The sequence below is a fragment of the Carassius gibelio genome, chromosome B5, assembly GCF_023724105.1.
Source record: "Carassius gibelio isolate Cgi1373 ecotype wild population from Czech Republic chromosome B5, carGib1.2-hapl.c, whole genome shotgun sequence".
Lineage (NCBI taxonomy): Eukaryota > Metazoa > Chordata > Actinopteri > Cypriniformes > Cyprinidae > Carassius > Carassius gibelio.
Genome location: NC_068400.1, coordinates 35,088,361 through 35,102,014, shown reverse-complemented (window position 1 = coordinate 35,102,014; position 13,654 = coordinate 35,088,361). Strand labels below are relative to the sequence as shown.

The 13,654-nt window shown below is 38.8% G+C and overlaps 1 protein-coding gene across 1 annotated transcript; it reads right to left on the bottom strand.

Moving 5' to 3' along the window:
• Positions 1-3,600: 3,600 nt before the first annotated feature.
• On the bottom strand, positions 3,601-9,884 carry ftr82 (finTRIM family, member 82). The gene is made up of 7 exons (XM_052557750.1): positions 9,094-9,884; positions 6,915-7,010; positions 6,261-6,494; positions 5,767-5,926; positions 5,142-5,198; positions 4,787-4,855; positions 3,601-4,459 (listed from the first exon to the last, which is right to left on the bottom strand). Exons 1-7 carry the CDS (start codon positions 9,676-9,678, stop codon positions 3,939-3,941), a joined length of 1,722 nt encoding a protein of 573 aa, XP_052413710.1. The 5' UTR covers positions 9,679-9,884; the 3' UTR covers positions 3,601-3,938.
• Between the last annotated feature and the right edge of the window lie 3,770 nt (positions 9,885-13,654).

Here is a 13,654-nt window from a genome sequence, read left to right as displayed (position 1 = left end):
AAGTTGTATTTCCTCTTATAGCCACACGAGGACACTAGTCATCCGCGGTTAATATCCGCCATGATAGAAGCAAACTGACAAGAGTTGTCAATTTGGGGATTTTGTCACCAAATGTAACTACTTTCTCATTGTGGCTGCGACTTTTTTTTCTTTTTTTGTGACAGTGAGCTATTTTCGCTATATTCAAATGAAACTAGCGATGGTTTGGAGATTTCTAATTTTTTTTTTTTACTTGGCCACAATCTGCTGTGGGCCCTTGATCTCTCACATTTGCTCTCAGTCCTCCCAATGAGTCTGTGCAGTGAACACACCAGTACGCCATGCCTGTCACAATTTCATGGAATACATACAAGTTATACCACAAATCACGCACAGTCATGTCAACCAGATACTGAGAGACACAGTGCATTATTGTGTCGTGTGCTGGGATGCAGTATTTTGCACTTACTTTGCAGTAACTGAAAATTTTATAGATAAAGTTAATTAAGTTTTTGTTTTTGGAGAATCATAAAATCTCTTGCACATATTTGACTGTTTATGGTGGATTTTCACTATTGAGACACTCCCTAACTTGACGTGCGCAAGTGTAGATTGTTGTGAGGAGTTTTTCACTTAAGGGGTTTAAAACAATTACATCATCGAGTCATACCATTATTATTTTTTATATTATGCTTTTAAATGTGATCTGAACGAGATACATCATCCATGACTATTATGGGATATCAAATAAATTAATGCTGAAGTAAAGATCAAATGTAAATAAAAACAACACAACTTAAATTTTCATGTATAGGGTGAAGTCAGGTAAAATGGGCCTTGTTTTGGTAAATTACTTATAATAACATCAAATAAGCTATGCATGAGATCTAATGATTTTCTTAAATATAAATTAGCATGGGTCTCTTAAATAATTATATATAACTATAAAGTATAACTGTTTTCAAGCAGGTACCTTCTTGAGCTACAGTACAACATTCAGGTAAAATGGGCCAATATAAAAAGAGAACGCAGGCAATTTCGGTTGAAATCATTTTATTCCTAACATTAAACTGACACTATTGTACTATAGCAAAACAGTAAAATGATTAAATATTTTTACTATTTAATATCGATTCCAAGCTTTTGAATGTTAGAGTGTATAATGTTACAAAAGCTTTTTATTTCATATAAATGCTGATCTTTGGATATTTCTATTCATCAAAGAATCCTGAATAAATGTACTCAACTGAATAAAAAAAAGTTTCTTGAACAGCAAATCAGAATATAAGAAATTGATATTTGATCACAGGAATATATTAAATTTTAAAATATAAATAGAAAACGGTTATTTTTAATACCAAAAATATTTCAACATTTAAAAATTTTTAAATCTCACTGTTCAAAAACATTTGACTGGTGTTTGTATTTTTTTAAGACTAGATTTTATGTGCATATCTCGGCATATAAACCTTTTCTCAGTCTCAATTTCTGTGTAAAAATGAGTATGTGTATGCAGCCCATTTTAGCTTAACCAGACATTTCTACCTAAAATGCAGTTTTTCACATAAACCGAAGATTATTTTTTTAAATAAAACTTTTTTTATTTGAAAGAGCATGTCAAAAAATGTTCATTAACCATTGCTTTGTTGTTAAGGATATTTATAATAGCTTCAGTACCATTATTGGTGATGAATGAAATTGACTATGTCAATTTATAACTATATGACTATAACATTTTCTCTGACAAGCTTAATGTAACACTCTGCCCTGCCTGCCTTAAGAAACTCAGACTAATCAAAATTGTGGTTACATGTCAACAAGTGTTGAAGCAACAATGGAAGATCAGTTATTGTGAATGAATATAAAAATTTTAAGAGATATGACGCTACAACCTTATTTGGCCCATTTTACCTGATAGCCCATTTTAGCTGACTTCACCCTAGTTAACACAAAAATTAAAAAAGTGACGGTTTAGAAAGTGTGTCAGAAATCGTACCATTCTGAGCGAGTTCTTCTTTTTCATTCATAAACTTTCATGTGTTTAATTCGTTCATATTTGTTCATGGTATGGTGCATTAAGCCTGCTTAACTCCTGCAGTTTACATACAAACACTTTTACCCCAGAATGTTTATTTAAGCAACATAAAAAACTTCTTGTCAAAATAAATGACTTATTTTTCCTGCCAATATCGTGTCATGCTCATGGACTGTGTTTCCCATCCTAGTTCTTCCCTCATGTCTGAGTGTGAAATTGATTCCATGTATGTCTTGTTAATTTCCTTGTTTGGTTTCCCATTTAAGCCCGGTGTTTTCTTGAGTCCTACATGCTATCTGAACGTTGATCCCTGTTCCTACATATGTGTTCTTTGTTCATATTTGGTTAATAAAGACTGTTCATGGTGAATTCTCCTACAGTCTCTTTCGCTCCTCCCTCCGATGCAGTAGGCAACAATGTGACAGAAGACAGCACCTAAACAGGGAGCGGCGCCCCTTCTCCCTGTGTTATTGTTTTCTTTTTTGAAAGTGTTTTTTTCTGCTGTCTTTGTTGTTAAGCTCGCCGGCCACTCCATTGTCAAATACGCCGGCCCCTCTGATTTCTGGCCCATGGAGGGCTTTCAGCTCCTGAGTTTAGCCCAGAGAGGACTCCAGTCCCAGAGTTTTGCCCAGTGAGGGCTCCTGTCCCTGATTTTAGCCCAGTGAGGGCTCCCTGCCCCCAAATTTAGTCCAGAATGGGCTGTAGCTCCTCAGTTTAGCCCAGAGGGGACTCCAGTCCCAAAGTTTCCAAGTGAGGGCTCATGTCCCAGAGTATAGCCCAGGTAGAGCTCCAGTCCCTGAGTTTAACCTAGTGTCAGCTCCAGCCCCTAAGCCCGCTCCAGTTTTGGCTGCAGCCCTTGAGCCTGCTCCAGTTTTGGCTCCTGCCCCTGAGTCCGCTCCAGTGTCAACTCTCACCCCTGAGCTCTCTCCAGGGTCTGCTCTAGCTCCTGATTCTGCTCCAGTGTTGCATCTTGCCCCTGAGCCCTCTCTAGTGTCTGCTCTAGCCACTGATTACACTCCAATGTCCGGCCCAAGGAGGGTTCCACCTTTCACAGCCAGCCCTAGGAGGGCTCCTGTTCCCATTTTCAGCCTGGAGAAGGCTCCTGCTCTGTTGTCAGGACCATGGAGGGCCTCGGATGCAGATATTCTACCCAAGTATTTTTTTGGGCTGGGGGGGTGGGGGGGGGGGGGGTACTTATAGGGACTTATAGGTCAGGCCGATTGCTGAGTGCCTCCTGGACTGTCTGCTCTGCCTGCTCCACCATGGCTCCCTGAACTGCCTGCTCCACCATGGGTCCCGGAACGGAGCACCCAATTCAATCCCCATTTCTACGTGTAAGCTCAGTAGGCAACAACGTGAGATATATTTGTCATATGTAATAAGATTTTCTTTCTCACTTTCTTACCAATAAGATTTGAGCATCCAGTAATAGGAACACCCATTACAAACAACAGAACAACAAAATGCATTTTTTATTTTTGTTCTTCATAATGTTATAGTGTTAACTTTTTTTTTGTTCAGCAGCAAAAACACAAGACTATATTCACTAAAAGATTTGATCACACTTATTTAATGAGAGACCAGTATGCATAACAACTTTAAAAGTTTATTGAAATATGAAGAAGCCATTGATGAATAATGTTGCTTTATGATGTCTGTTGGATATACATGTTGAGATACTATTCCGTATAATATTAACTGATAGGATTTTTTTTTTTATCCTTTAGAACATTTATATTGTTTGGACATAGAATCATTATTAAAAAGTTATTTGATTCTTCCAGAACCTGTAAAAACTGAGACGACAGCTGACAAATGGCATTCAGCATAAAAGAGCATAAAAAATATAAAATCATAGAAAAAAAGAGCAAAAATGTCTGCCCTTAACTTCAGATTCTTCATTGGCATACATTTCATGTAGTGTTCATTTTAATTGGCAGATTTTGACTGATGTTCCTACCCCAAACCCAGGATAGAGGGGCTCAGTAAATGTCGTCTCAAAACGATACAGACGTGTCATGGTCTCACCAATACTATAGAAGGCTAGCACCCCTGCTGAGTGGTCCAGAAAGACCCCTATTCTTGAAGAGTGAGGGCCGCTTACAGCCTTGTCTACCCTGTTATGCCAGGCTGAGTACCCTGTGTCAGAGCAGAGGAGGCTCCAGGACCTATCATTGTAGCCTAGCAAGCACAGGGAGCCTTTACCCTTACGGTTTATGCCCCGATAGGCCACTCCGATCGAGAATTCCCCACTCCAATCAATTTCCCAGTAGAAGCGGCCACCTGACAGAGCTTCACGACACAGCACCTGGGCAAAGCTATCAAAGCGATCTTGGTTGTCAGAGTATGGCTGCGGGTCTTTGGTTCTAGTCACCTTTCTGTTTCCTTCAGATAAGTACAGCTCCTTATGAGCCGTGTGTGGGTCTAGTCTCAGCTGACAGTAGTCTGGAAACACAAAAGGTAAAAGTTACTTTTAACACATCTTTATATACCTGTATACCTTTCAATTCTTATACAAATAAGCTGATGAATACAGCTGACAACTATGATCAGTCAAGTTATAAATGCCAGTCAATTTAGGCATCACAAGGCATCAAAAAAGAAAAATAAAGATAATATATAATTCAATTATAAGTGTTTTTAAGATTCATTTTAGGTGTTAAATCTAAAAATGGAGAAAATGAGCATGAGCAATAAATGTCCAGTATATTTTTAAAATCTACCGATGACCAATATTGGAGTGTTTAAATATCAGGATTTCTAGATACTTACATTTCAGAAATTCAGATCTGCTCCTGGGTTCTGCAGGAGGTGCACTGTCCACTGTATGAACTTCTTTAACTTAGCACAGGAAGGAATTAAATGTACATTTTAAAATATATTCAAATAGATTCATTTACTTTTTAATGATATTTTACAATATTACTATTACTAAAGAAATGCAGCTTTGTTGATTATAAGAGAAATCTTATACAGACCGCAAACTTTTAAACAGTTGTTAGTTTTGTCTTGTATGTTTTTTACATATGGCCATTTTTTGACTACGTTTATACAGTATAGCTTATATTTGCAACATCCACATTTGATCAGTGTAAATGAATATACAGTGTAAGTAAATTTGTGTTACCTCTGGTAGTTTTCTCTTTGGTACGATTCTCCACAGTGTATACTGGTACTTCATTCACTGTTATAAAAAGCACACATCAGGAAATCTTTATTTACAATACATATTTTAAACAAGAAATGCTAGATTTGTTCCAGCAGATCTAAGTAAGGCACTAAATCCTGTTGTTTCAAATTATATTAATATAACTAAATCCAATGAGAATAACTCTTTTGTTTATCATCTGAACTTTGCTCAATGAATTAGAAATGAAGTGGAGGAACTCTAAGCCCCGTTTACACTCTACATGCAATCACATGACTTCCTTGCTAACTTGAGAATGTACTGTAAAGTGCACTCGGTATTAAAATTCTTGATGTTTCTCAGAGATAAAGACTGATCTGTTTAATTGTTGGTTATTCAATTAGGACTTCAAATTATATTACAGCTGGCCCAGAAATTATACAGTACATTTTGATATACTGTAACAAATGTGCACAATGTGGTTCTTTAGAGAGAAACTAACTGTACACTTTACTGCCCAAGTTCATATAAAATAGAGGGCAGTGTGTTCAGAACAGCAAGCAAGGGCAAATTCCCCCGACGACTATGCCCTGTATCTGATGTACGGTGCGTTGTGTGCTCTGACCTGATTTGGAGATCTTTCGCAGTTCGTCTCTGCCCAGCTCCTCTAGCCGCTCTTTGATCTCAGCCACAGCTTTCCTGGCTGCACTGAAGGAGAAGTCTGGGTTCAAAGACACTCTGGGCATGCAGCCGTCATCAGTCGGAGTGCAAAGATAATTGAAGTTCTGTTTAAAAAGAGAGAAATCTCAATGCATAAAATGTAAAGTATAATATTGCAAGCCTCAGTTAATAAAGGGTAACTCTGTGAATCTAAATGTATTTTAAACTTTCATGTGATAAGGAGAATCTTACAGCAGTTTTTGTTTGTTTTTTGATGCCAAAAAGTTAAAAAATCATTTTTGATGCCTTGTGTGGGACCCCCTTCCTAATGTATAATATAGTATATAAGGTCCCATTTTTTTTAATTTCCAATTTGTTTACAGACCCCCTTGAATCGTCTTAGTCCACCTGGGGTTCACACTCACAGATTCTATCTCAAAAACTCCTGTCCTAAAGTACCTGTAAGAAGTGGATGTGATCCTCAGTGCTGTAAAGCTGTTTAAGTCCAGTCTCTTTCTTCTTCAGTTCATCTATCTCCTGCTCCAGTCGCTCCATCAGCCCCTCCGCCTGACTGAAGGCAGCCCTCTCATTGATGTTGATCAGTTTGGTGACCTCTGACCTCATCCTCTCAATGGAGCTGATCATCTCATCAAACATCTTCTTACTTTCAGCCATTGCCCTTTGTGCAGAGCTCTGCGGTAAAAAATAAGTCAAGTTTTAGAGTGTCAGTTCATTGTACATTCATTCAATAGGAACCTGTTAGTGTCTCTTCGTTTTAGTGCTTCACTTTTGCAAGAATAACTCCTGGATAAGCTTTACAACTCTGCTGCAGTTAACAAAAAAAACATATCAGCATGTATCTAGACAAATAGCATTGGATTATCTCTTAAAGAACAAAAGAGCAATTATGGCTACTTTCAAGGACTGTTTGCGTTCCCAGATTGAAACATTTGCACACTGACTGATAAAAGTTCTTGTGCCATTTCACCTTTGCCCAGATAAAGCAGTGTATTCGGTTGTTCTTATTTGGTCTAATATATTTTGGTGTGACTTAAATATGAGCAGTGGTGATAAAATTAACTGTTACAAATTACAGTTGAATCTAAAACATACTTTGAGAGAATCCACCGCTGTCTTCAGTTCCTCCAGTTCTTTGGTCCTCTGCTGGCATTTTTGTTTGATCTCTGCCTGGGACACTCCAAGAAGTTTCTGTCCATGAAATAATAAAACATACCTTAGTCTCTATTGACAGATTCATTTAGAATTTAAACATTTTTTGTTACTGATTGCTAACTTTGATAATTCAGTGGATGTACAGCTATATAACACTTCCTCTCTTGTCACAGATCTTCTTGTATGTTAATTCTATGTTATGCTTTTACCTAGAAATTGAAGAACCTGATTCACATGGATGCCTTTATCTTTGAAAAGAGAGGGGAATGTTAATCATGCCAGGAATGAAAACTAGCTGGGTCTGTTCACCAGAGAGACATTTCAAGGTGCACACGCTCAATTCTTTAGGGTTAGAGAAGGGGGGCTTCAGAGCAACCCCTTGCAAAGCTCACAGAACCATTCTTCAAGATAAGCTTGAAGGAATGTGGAGAATCTGGGGAGGGGGTGAATAAAAATGTGTGTGTGTGTAGTTTGTGCCATTGGACATGAGGGTTTAAATCTGGGATTCCCTACATTTAACCGAACAAACAAACCATTTGCAATTAGTGCCTGCGATAAGTATTAGATTACAGATATAATTACTGTATCTAAACAGCAACCGTGACAGTTCAGTCAAAACAATACATAAACACATAAACTGCTGTGCTCCCTGTTATTAAAGGGGTCATCGGAGGCAAAATTCATTTTTGTTGTTGTTTGAACATAAATGTGTGTTGGAAGTGTGTTTAAACATGGATCCTATTATGATAAAAATCCACCCACTGTTTTTTTTTTTAAAATCCCTATTTTAAAATCCCCTTTCTCAAATCAGAGGTTCCTGTCAGAATGACGTAGTTCTTCACAGGCCGCTCCCACGATAGTTGATTGACAAGGCCATCTTTCCTTCGACCCCGCGTCTTTGTTCACGCGAATCGCTCATGATCGAACTTCATCTACCTAAGAACTGAGTATTACGTGTTTTTTTTTAATGAATCTTTAGAAATCGCCTTTCCTAATATGTGCTAGTAAGCGAATTTTGTGGCTAAAGTAAACAGTACTGCTCGTCACCCAAAAGAAGAGAGGGGTGGGGTCAGCAGAGCTCATTAGCATTTAGAGCAACATGGACTAGAATGGCTGCTAAAAACAGAGCTCATTTTAACAGGGTAAAAAGGTGTTTTTCACACTATCATTAAAAAATGTTAACCAAAGTATGTCATAGACTTTTAATTAAGACCCTAAAGTATCATATCAACTTATATCAAATGGCCATCTGATGACCCCTTTAAGCTTGTTCAGTAGTGATGAATTGAAGGAAAAGCTTTGAAATCTTAAATCTTTGAAGGTCTTCCTTCTATTCAGAGCTCCAGGGTATTGATGGATAAACATCTGGCCAGTATCTATAAATAGTTTTGGTGAGATGCTTGTTATTACTGTCCTGATAGTTGTTTCATACAGTGACTCAAGCCATTTTTCATGTGAAGTTTGAAGAGGTGATTGTCAACATTTCTTTCAGCTATACTCATCTGCTGAGTTTTATTATGACTTTGGGTCAAGGTACAAAAAGCAGTGTGCTAGTTTTCTCACTCGTAGCACTGGGGGAGGTTGAGGATGGTCCGTAAGCTCCCTCCTGATTTTCTTAAGTTCACATTCCTTGCCTCTCCCTACACCAGAATCCAGACATGCCCTGTTTCTCATCTCCTGTTGCTCATAACATTTTTATTTTCTCTCACAAAAGTGGCCAGTTCAGGACAGTGATTAAATCAAGTAACCTCTGAGTTGTCCATTGTAAGGGAACACACCCTTTTTGTGACTCCTATAGTCTGGCAGTTGTAATGGAAAACTATATCTGGATGAAAGTTTCACTAACCTCACAACCTTTCTATCTGTTTAATCATCATCTCCTCCCTTACTTTTCCATATTTCCTCATCAGTTTTTATGTAATGATCTGGACCAGCGTGTTTGTGATAACACAGAACCGGTTATACAGTGTATCTTCATGGCTTCTTGGCAGCTTATTTTGAAGAAAACCTCTCTTATACATTTCTTGTTAAGTAATATAATCATATTCATAAACAAATTCAACTTGTAACCCCACAGCCACTCCTAGTAAAGTTAACTCAAGCATTGCATTTATCTTACCTGTTTTTCACCCCTTTCTGCTTCGGCTGAAACTATGTCGTGACCCTTATGCTCGCTGACAGTACAGAGAGCGCAAATACACATCTGGTCGGTACGACAGAACAACTCCAGGCTCTTCTGGTGCTGAGGGCAGATTTTACGGTCCAGGTTACCCAGCTCATCCACCAGTTTGTGCCTCTTGAAGGTGGCAGACTCATAGTGTGGCTTCAGGTGCTTTTCGCAGTAAGAGGCAAGGCAGTTGAGGCAGGACTTGACAGCCTTGAGCTTTTCTCCAGCGCAGAAGTCACAAGGAACATCGCTAGGGCCAGCATAGCTTCCATTCGTTGGAGGTGTTAAGTTCAAACCGGTCTTCTTGATCTTCTCTGCAACTTTGGTTAGAGTGGCATTCGGCCTCAGCACAGGTCTTTGGGTGAACGTGATCCGACACTGGGGACAGATGTAGATGCCAGTGTAATCAGCCTCGTTCCAGTAGCCACTGATACAGTCCATGCAGAAGCTGTGACCGCACGGGATCGCCACGGGGTCCCTCAGGAGCTCCGTACATAGAGGGCAGCTGAAGTAGTCTGGAGACATTTGCTCAGTCATATTTTCTCACCTTATTCAAAAACCAAGCGTCTGAAATGTTTCCAATAGAGAAAAGGAGTAAAACGCTGCCTGGCTGGTGTTTTACTACAGACAGCTTTGGTTTTCTGAATTCCACAGGTTATTAATTAAAGGAAGCAAAACCCTCCTCTTTGTACTGAGGGAGTGTGTTGGCGAGAGACAGGAAGGGAGGGAGACAGACAGAGAGAGAGAGGTTAGAGCACTACCCAGCTCTGATAAACAGGTTGAGCCAGGAGTCTTGAGAGAGAGAGAGAGAGAGAGGGAGAGGGTGAGGGAGGGGCCAGGAGTGGAGTGAAAGACATTAAATAAAAAAGGTACAGTTGAGAATGAATGAGCAGGGCCATCCAGGATGAAACTTAACATGAAAAGCTCTGTTTCACACACATAAACTGCTTATCCATTAGCTGAAGGACATTTGCATCAGTTACTTTAAAACAGTTTTTTCATGCTTGCTTACTCTCTTGCTTTTATTCTTTAAATATTATTGGGTTCAATGCTTACTTCAGCTAAGTTTAGTTAACTAATGATTATTTTGATATTACTATTTTCCCTGACATTTCCTTCTGTAGCACATCTATTTGGTGTATATTATATGACATATTAAGTTCTTACTGTAAAATGTATTGCATTGAAACTGCCTTTTTTACCATACAAGGGCATGTGGTACTCCACTCACCGCACTAAACAAACAATAGTAACAGTTACTGTGGGGTGAGTTGATCTGAATGTATGAACTAAGGCCAGTTGAACTGGATTGGGTGCTGCAGACTTGAAAAATATGTCATCAGTTTGTTTTTCGATGGGTGCGGCAGAAAAAAAAAGAAAGAACAGTATTTTTATTTCAAACGTGTAGAATTTACAAATTTCAAATTTTCTGAATATAGTTTGTACACCGTTATTGCTTTGGCATTGTCTTGTCATACTACTAGATTTATTTGCATTGTTAATTGTCACTAACAATACAAGCACACTTGTATGTCCCAGAAGCAATACAAAGAGTTCCAAGACATTAAATATGAAGACATAAAATTAAAAGTTATGTAATTAACTGCAATTAAAATGAATATAAAACTTTAATGACTTAAAAGGATAATTAACCCAAAAATGAAAATTCTGTCATCATTGACTCACACTTATGTTGTTCCAAACCGGACAGACTTCTGTGTTCTGTGGAACAAAACAGTAGACATTTTGAAGAATGTTGGTAACCAATAACAGTTTTGGTGACCTTTGACTTGTATGTTTTTTTTTTCTTCTATTTTTGACAAACGGTATCTTTAAACTTTTACACATATTAAAACCCATTTTAGGGATACTGAACATTTTGTCAGAAGTTTTTAAACATATCTGTAAAATTGTCTTTGTTTTCCTTTAGGAGGGTTTGATTGAAGATGGTAGACCCCCACCCAACACCACCTAATGATTTACACCTTGGTCTCAAGTGCTGTATACATTAAGAGTCTCAGAGTTAGTTTCACCTATTTTTCTACTAAATATCCAGTGAATCTGTAGAGGGCAGGGCATGAGTGAACTTCAGCTAAGTTTTCGTAGGATGTGATATGCAATGTGACTTCTGTCACCACCTGCAGACTCACCTGCAGTACTGATGTTATGCAACCAGCAACGTATTAGCTCATGCCAGAGAGGTTCCTTCTGTGACTGTGAAGCTTTTTCTGACTGTTTTTCCTGGAAGTGTTTTGGGTTTTGTGGGAGAAACCAAACTTGTGGTTGAAAGGAAAACCCATGAAATGTGGCAGATTTAATTGTAATTATTGACATTTTTTGTGTATTTCTGCTTTAGCCATTGTCCACCCAGAGCCCAGATGACATCACACTGAAAGAAACCAACACCTATTACATGTTCATTGGTTACAAGTCCTGCCATCAGACCCAGGCACAAATCTTGCATCACTTCATAAATAGTTTCACCTCTCTCCTTAAATGGTCTGCTCTCTGATGAACTAGTTTATCTTCCCCTTTTTCCCAGAGTTGAATAGATAAAGTTACACTGCAATGTATAGGCTGTGATTACTCATTAACTCAAAAAGCTGTCATGCTAGTTTAGGCCCCTTATTGCAGATCTGATTTAAGTTTCTGCCGTTTTCTCCAGCTGCAGCATGAAGTAATGATTTTAAAATGAAGAAACAGGCCTATTCATGGACTGTCGGCCCTCATATTCTTCTCATGGTCTTCATAGTTCTTAGAGAGGAAATGTTGTAAACCGTACAAAATAAATCAGTTCCTTTAACACAACCTTTATTGTTCTCCACACCCTCATGTTGACCCGGCTGAGTTCACACTGGTTCACAAGGGAGCTTTTTCCAATTGGAGGAGCTGCATACTTGACTAAGCCTTCCAGAGGTTTCATGTTTCCTTGTGTATATTAAGGGTCGGAGGACAAGTCTCATTAAACTACCTGATTAAGGGGTATGTGGCCATTGGAGGGTGACAGAGTAAGTCCAGAGAGTGAGTGTTTATAGGTGCATGTTGTTATTGTAAAAACCAAGGGGTTGCCTCTGTCCCTCTGATTGGTCAGTGGATGGATTGCGTGGAAACAAGGCATTTACAAACGCTCCCTATGAACAATGGTCACCTTTGTGAGTCTTGGTGGCTGAAAGGCAGAGTGAAGTCTATGTTTGTGTGTGTGTGGGGGGGTTATTTGGCTATTCACCTGGCCTATTGCCAAATAAAATTAAACAGGCTGTGCAGAACGAAATTCTCAAAGAGCACAAAGGAAGACCAGCACTCAAAGGAAAGCATGCAGGGAGCTTCAATACCGTTTAAATGCATTAAAAGCAATATTAATTTAGATTAAGTCAGCTCACTGCTGACACTTATGAATTTGTCTTTACTTGACTCTGAAGGAATGTCTGGATAAGTGAATGTATATTATTAGCACACGATAACTAAAATAATGTCTAAAGCCGAAATATTGCTTTTCTTCTTTTGCTTACTGTAAAATTCTTATCACTATGCTAATGTACAAAAGTTTTGCGAAATAGTCTGAGTAGGCTGAACGTACAACTCTTTATCAACAAATGAGAGACAAAAGATAAATCGTCAGTCAGTCACTCTATTATTGCGATACACTTACATCTGCACGTTTCCTTACAAATGTGTCACTGTGGCATGACAGGAAGTTTCTGATAGAAAGATCAGGAAAGACCAGATCATAAATACTCTGCATGCAGTACAGTAAACACTGACCACACTACATACCATTTAGTAGTCTCAACCTCAAACGTCATACCCACTGACCACTGGATAATCATCTGATGCATATGGCACACAAACGTGGAAACACTTCAGGATTGTCGAAGTCACTGGATTGGTTGAATTCTACAGGATTTCTGGGAGACGTGTGTGTAGCGTTCTTTAATGCTCCACCCGGAAACATAACAGCTGTGGCGCCAAACCCCCTCATGAGAGAATGAAAGCCATAGTGTTTACAACAGTGATGACGAGCGTTTATCAGGATCACTTAAACACTAGAGATTCAAAAGTATGTGAAATATTTAAAGTTCGCGACAGAATCTTTCAAATACGTCAGAGAGTTTTACACACTGGTCTGTTATTGTGGCGACATTTCCACACCCTGAAACGTGACGCTGAACGAAATGAACTGTGATTGGTTGTTTGACATGTCTGTCAAATGGCATCATGGGCGGGCCTTGGCTAATGAATTCCAATTAAAAAAGCTGCCATGAATTCCAGATCTTCAGCCATCAGTCTGAATGTCTGGCTACACTAGACTAACCATTTAGGGTTTTGTTGGCACCTTTAGAACTATGACTTAACACCACAATATGGCCACTGACACAGATGATCCAGAGTCAGACACATCATTAGATTGGCTGCAGACTCTCATGCACTGACAGGCCAAATGTCCTGCTGAAGTCTGGAAATTCTCTCCAACAGTGGAAACTTTCACCTTTGCAGGCCTATCTTGACTTGCTGT

Bases quoted from the DNA above. Each gene is read 5' to 3' on its own strand.
- ftr82 (XM_052557750.1), bottom strand. From the start codon at position 9,678: ATGACTGAGCAAATGTCTCCAGACTACTTCAGCTGCCCTCTATGTACG. The intron at 5,927-6,260 runs GTACTTTAGGAC...CTTTTTAAACAG, and splicing joins ATCACATCCACTTCTTACAG to AACTTCAATTATCTTTGCAC. The intron at 4,460-4,786 runs GTAAGTATCTAG...TTGTGTTTCCAG, and splicing joins CAGATCTGAATTTCTGAAAT to ACTACTGTCAGCTGAGACTA.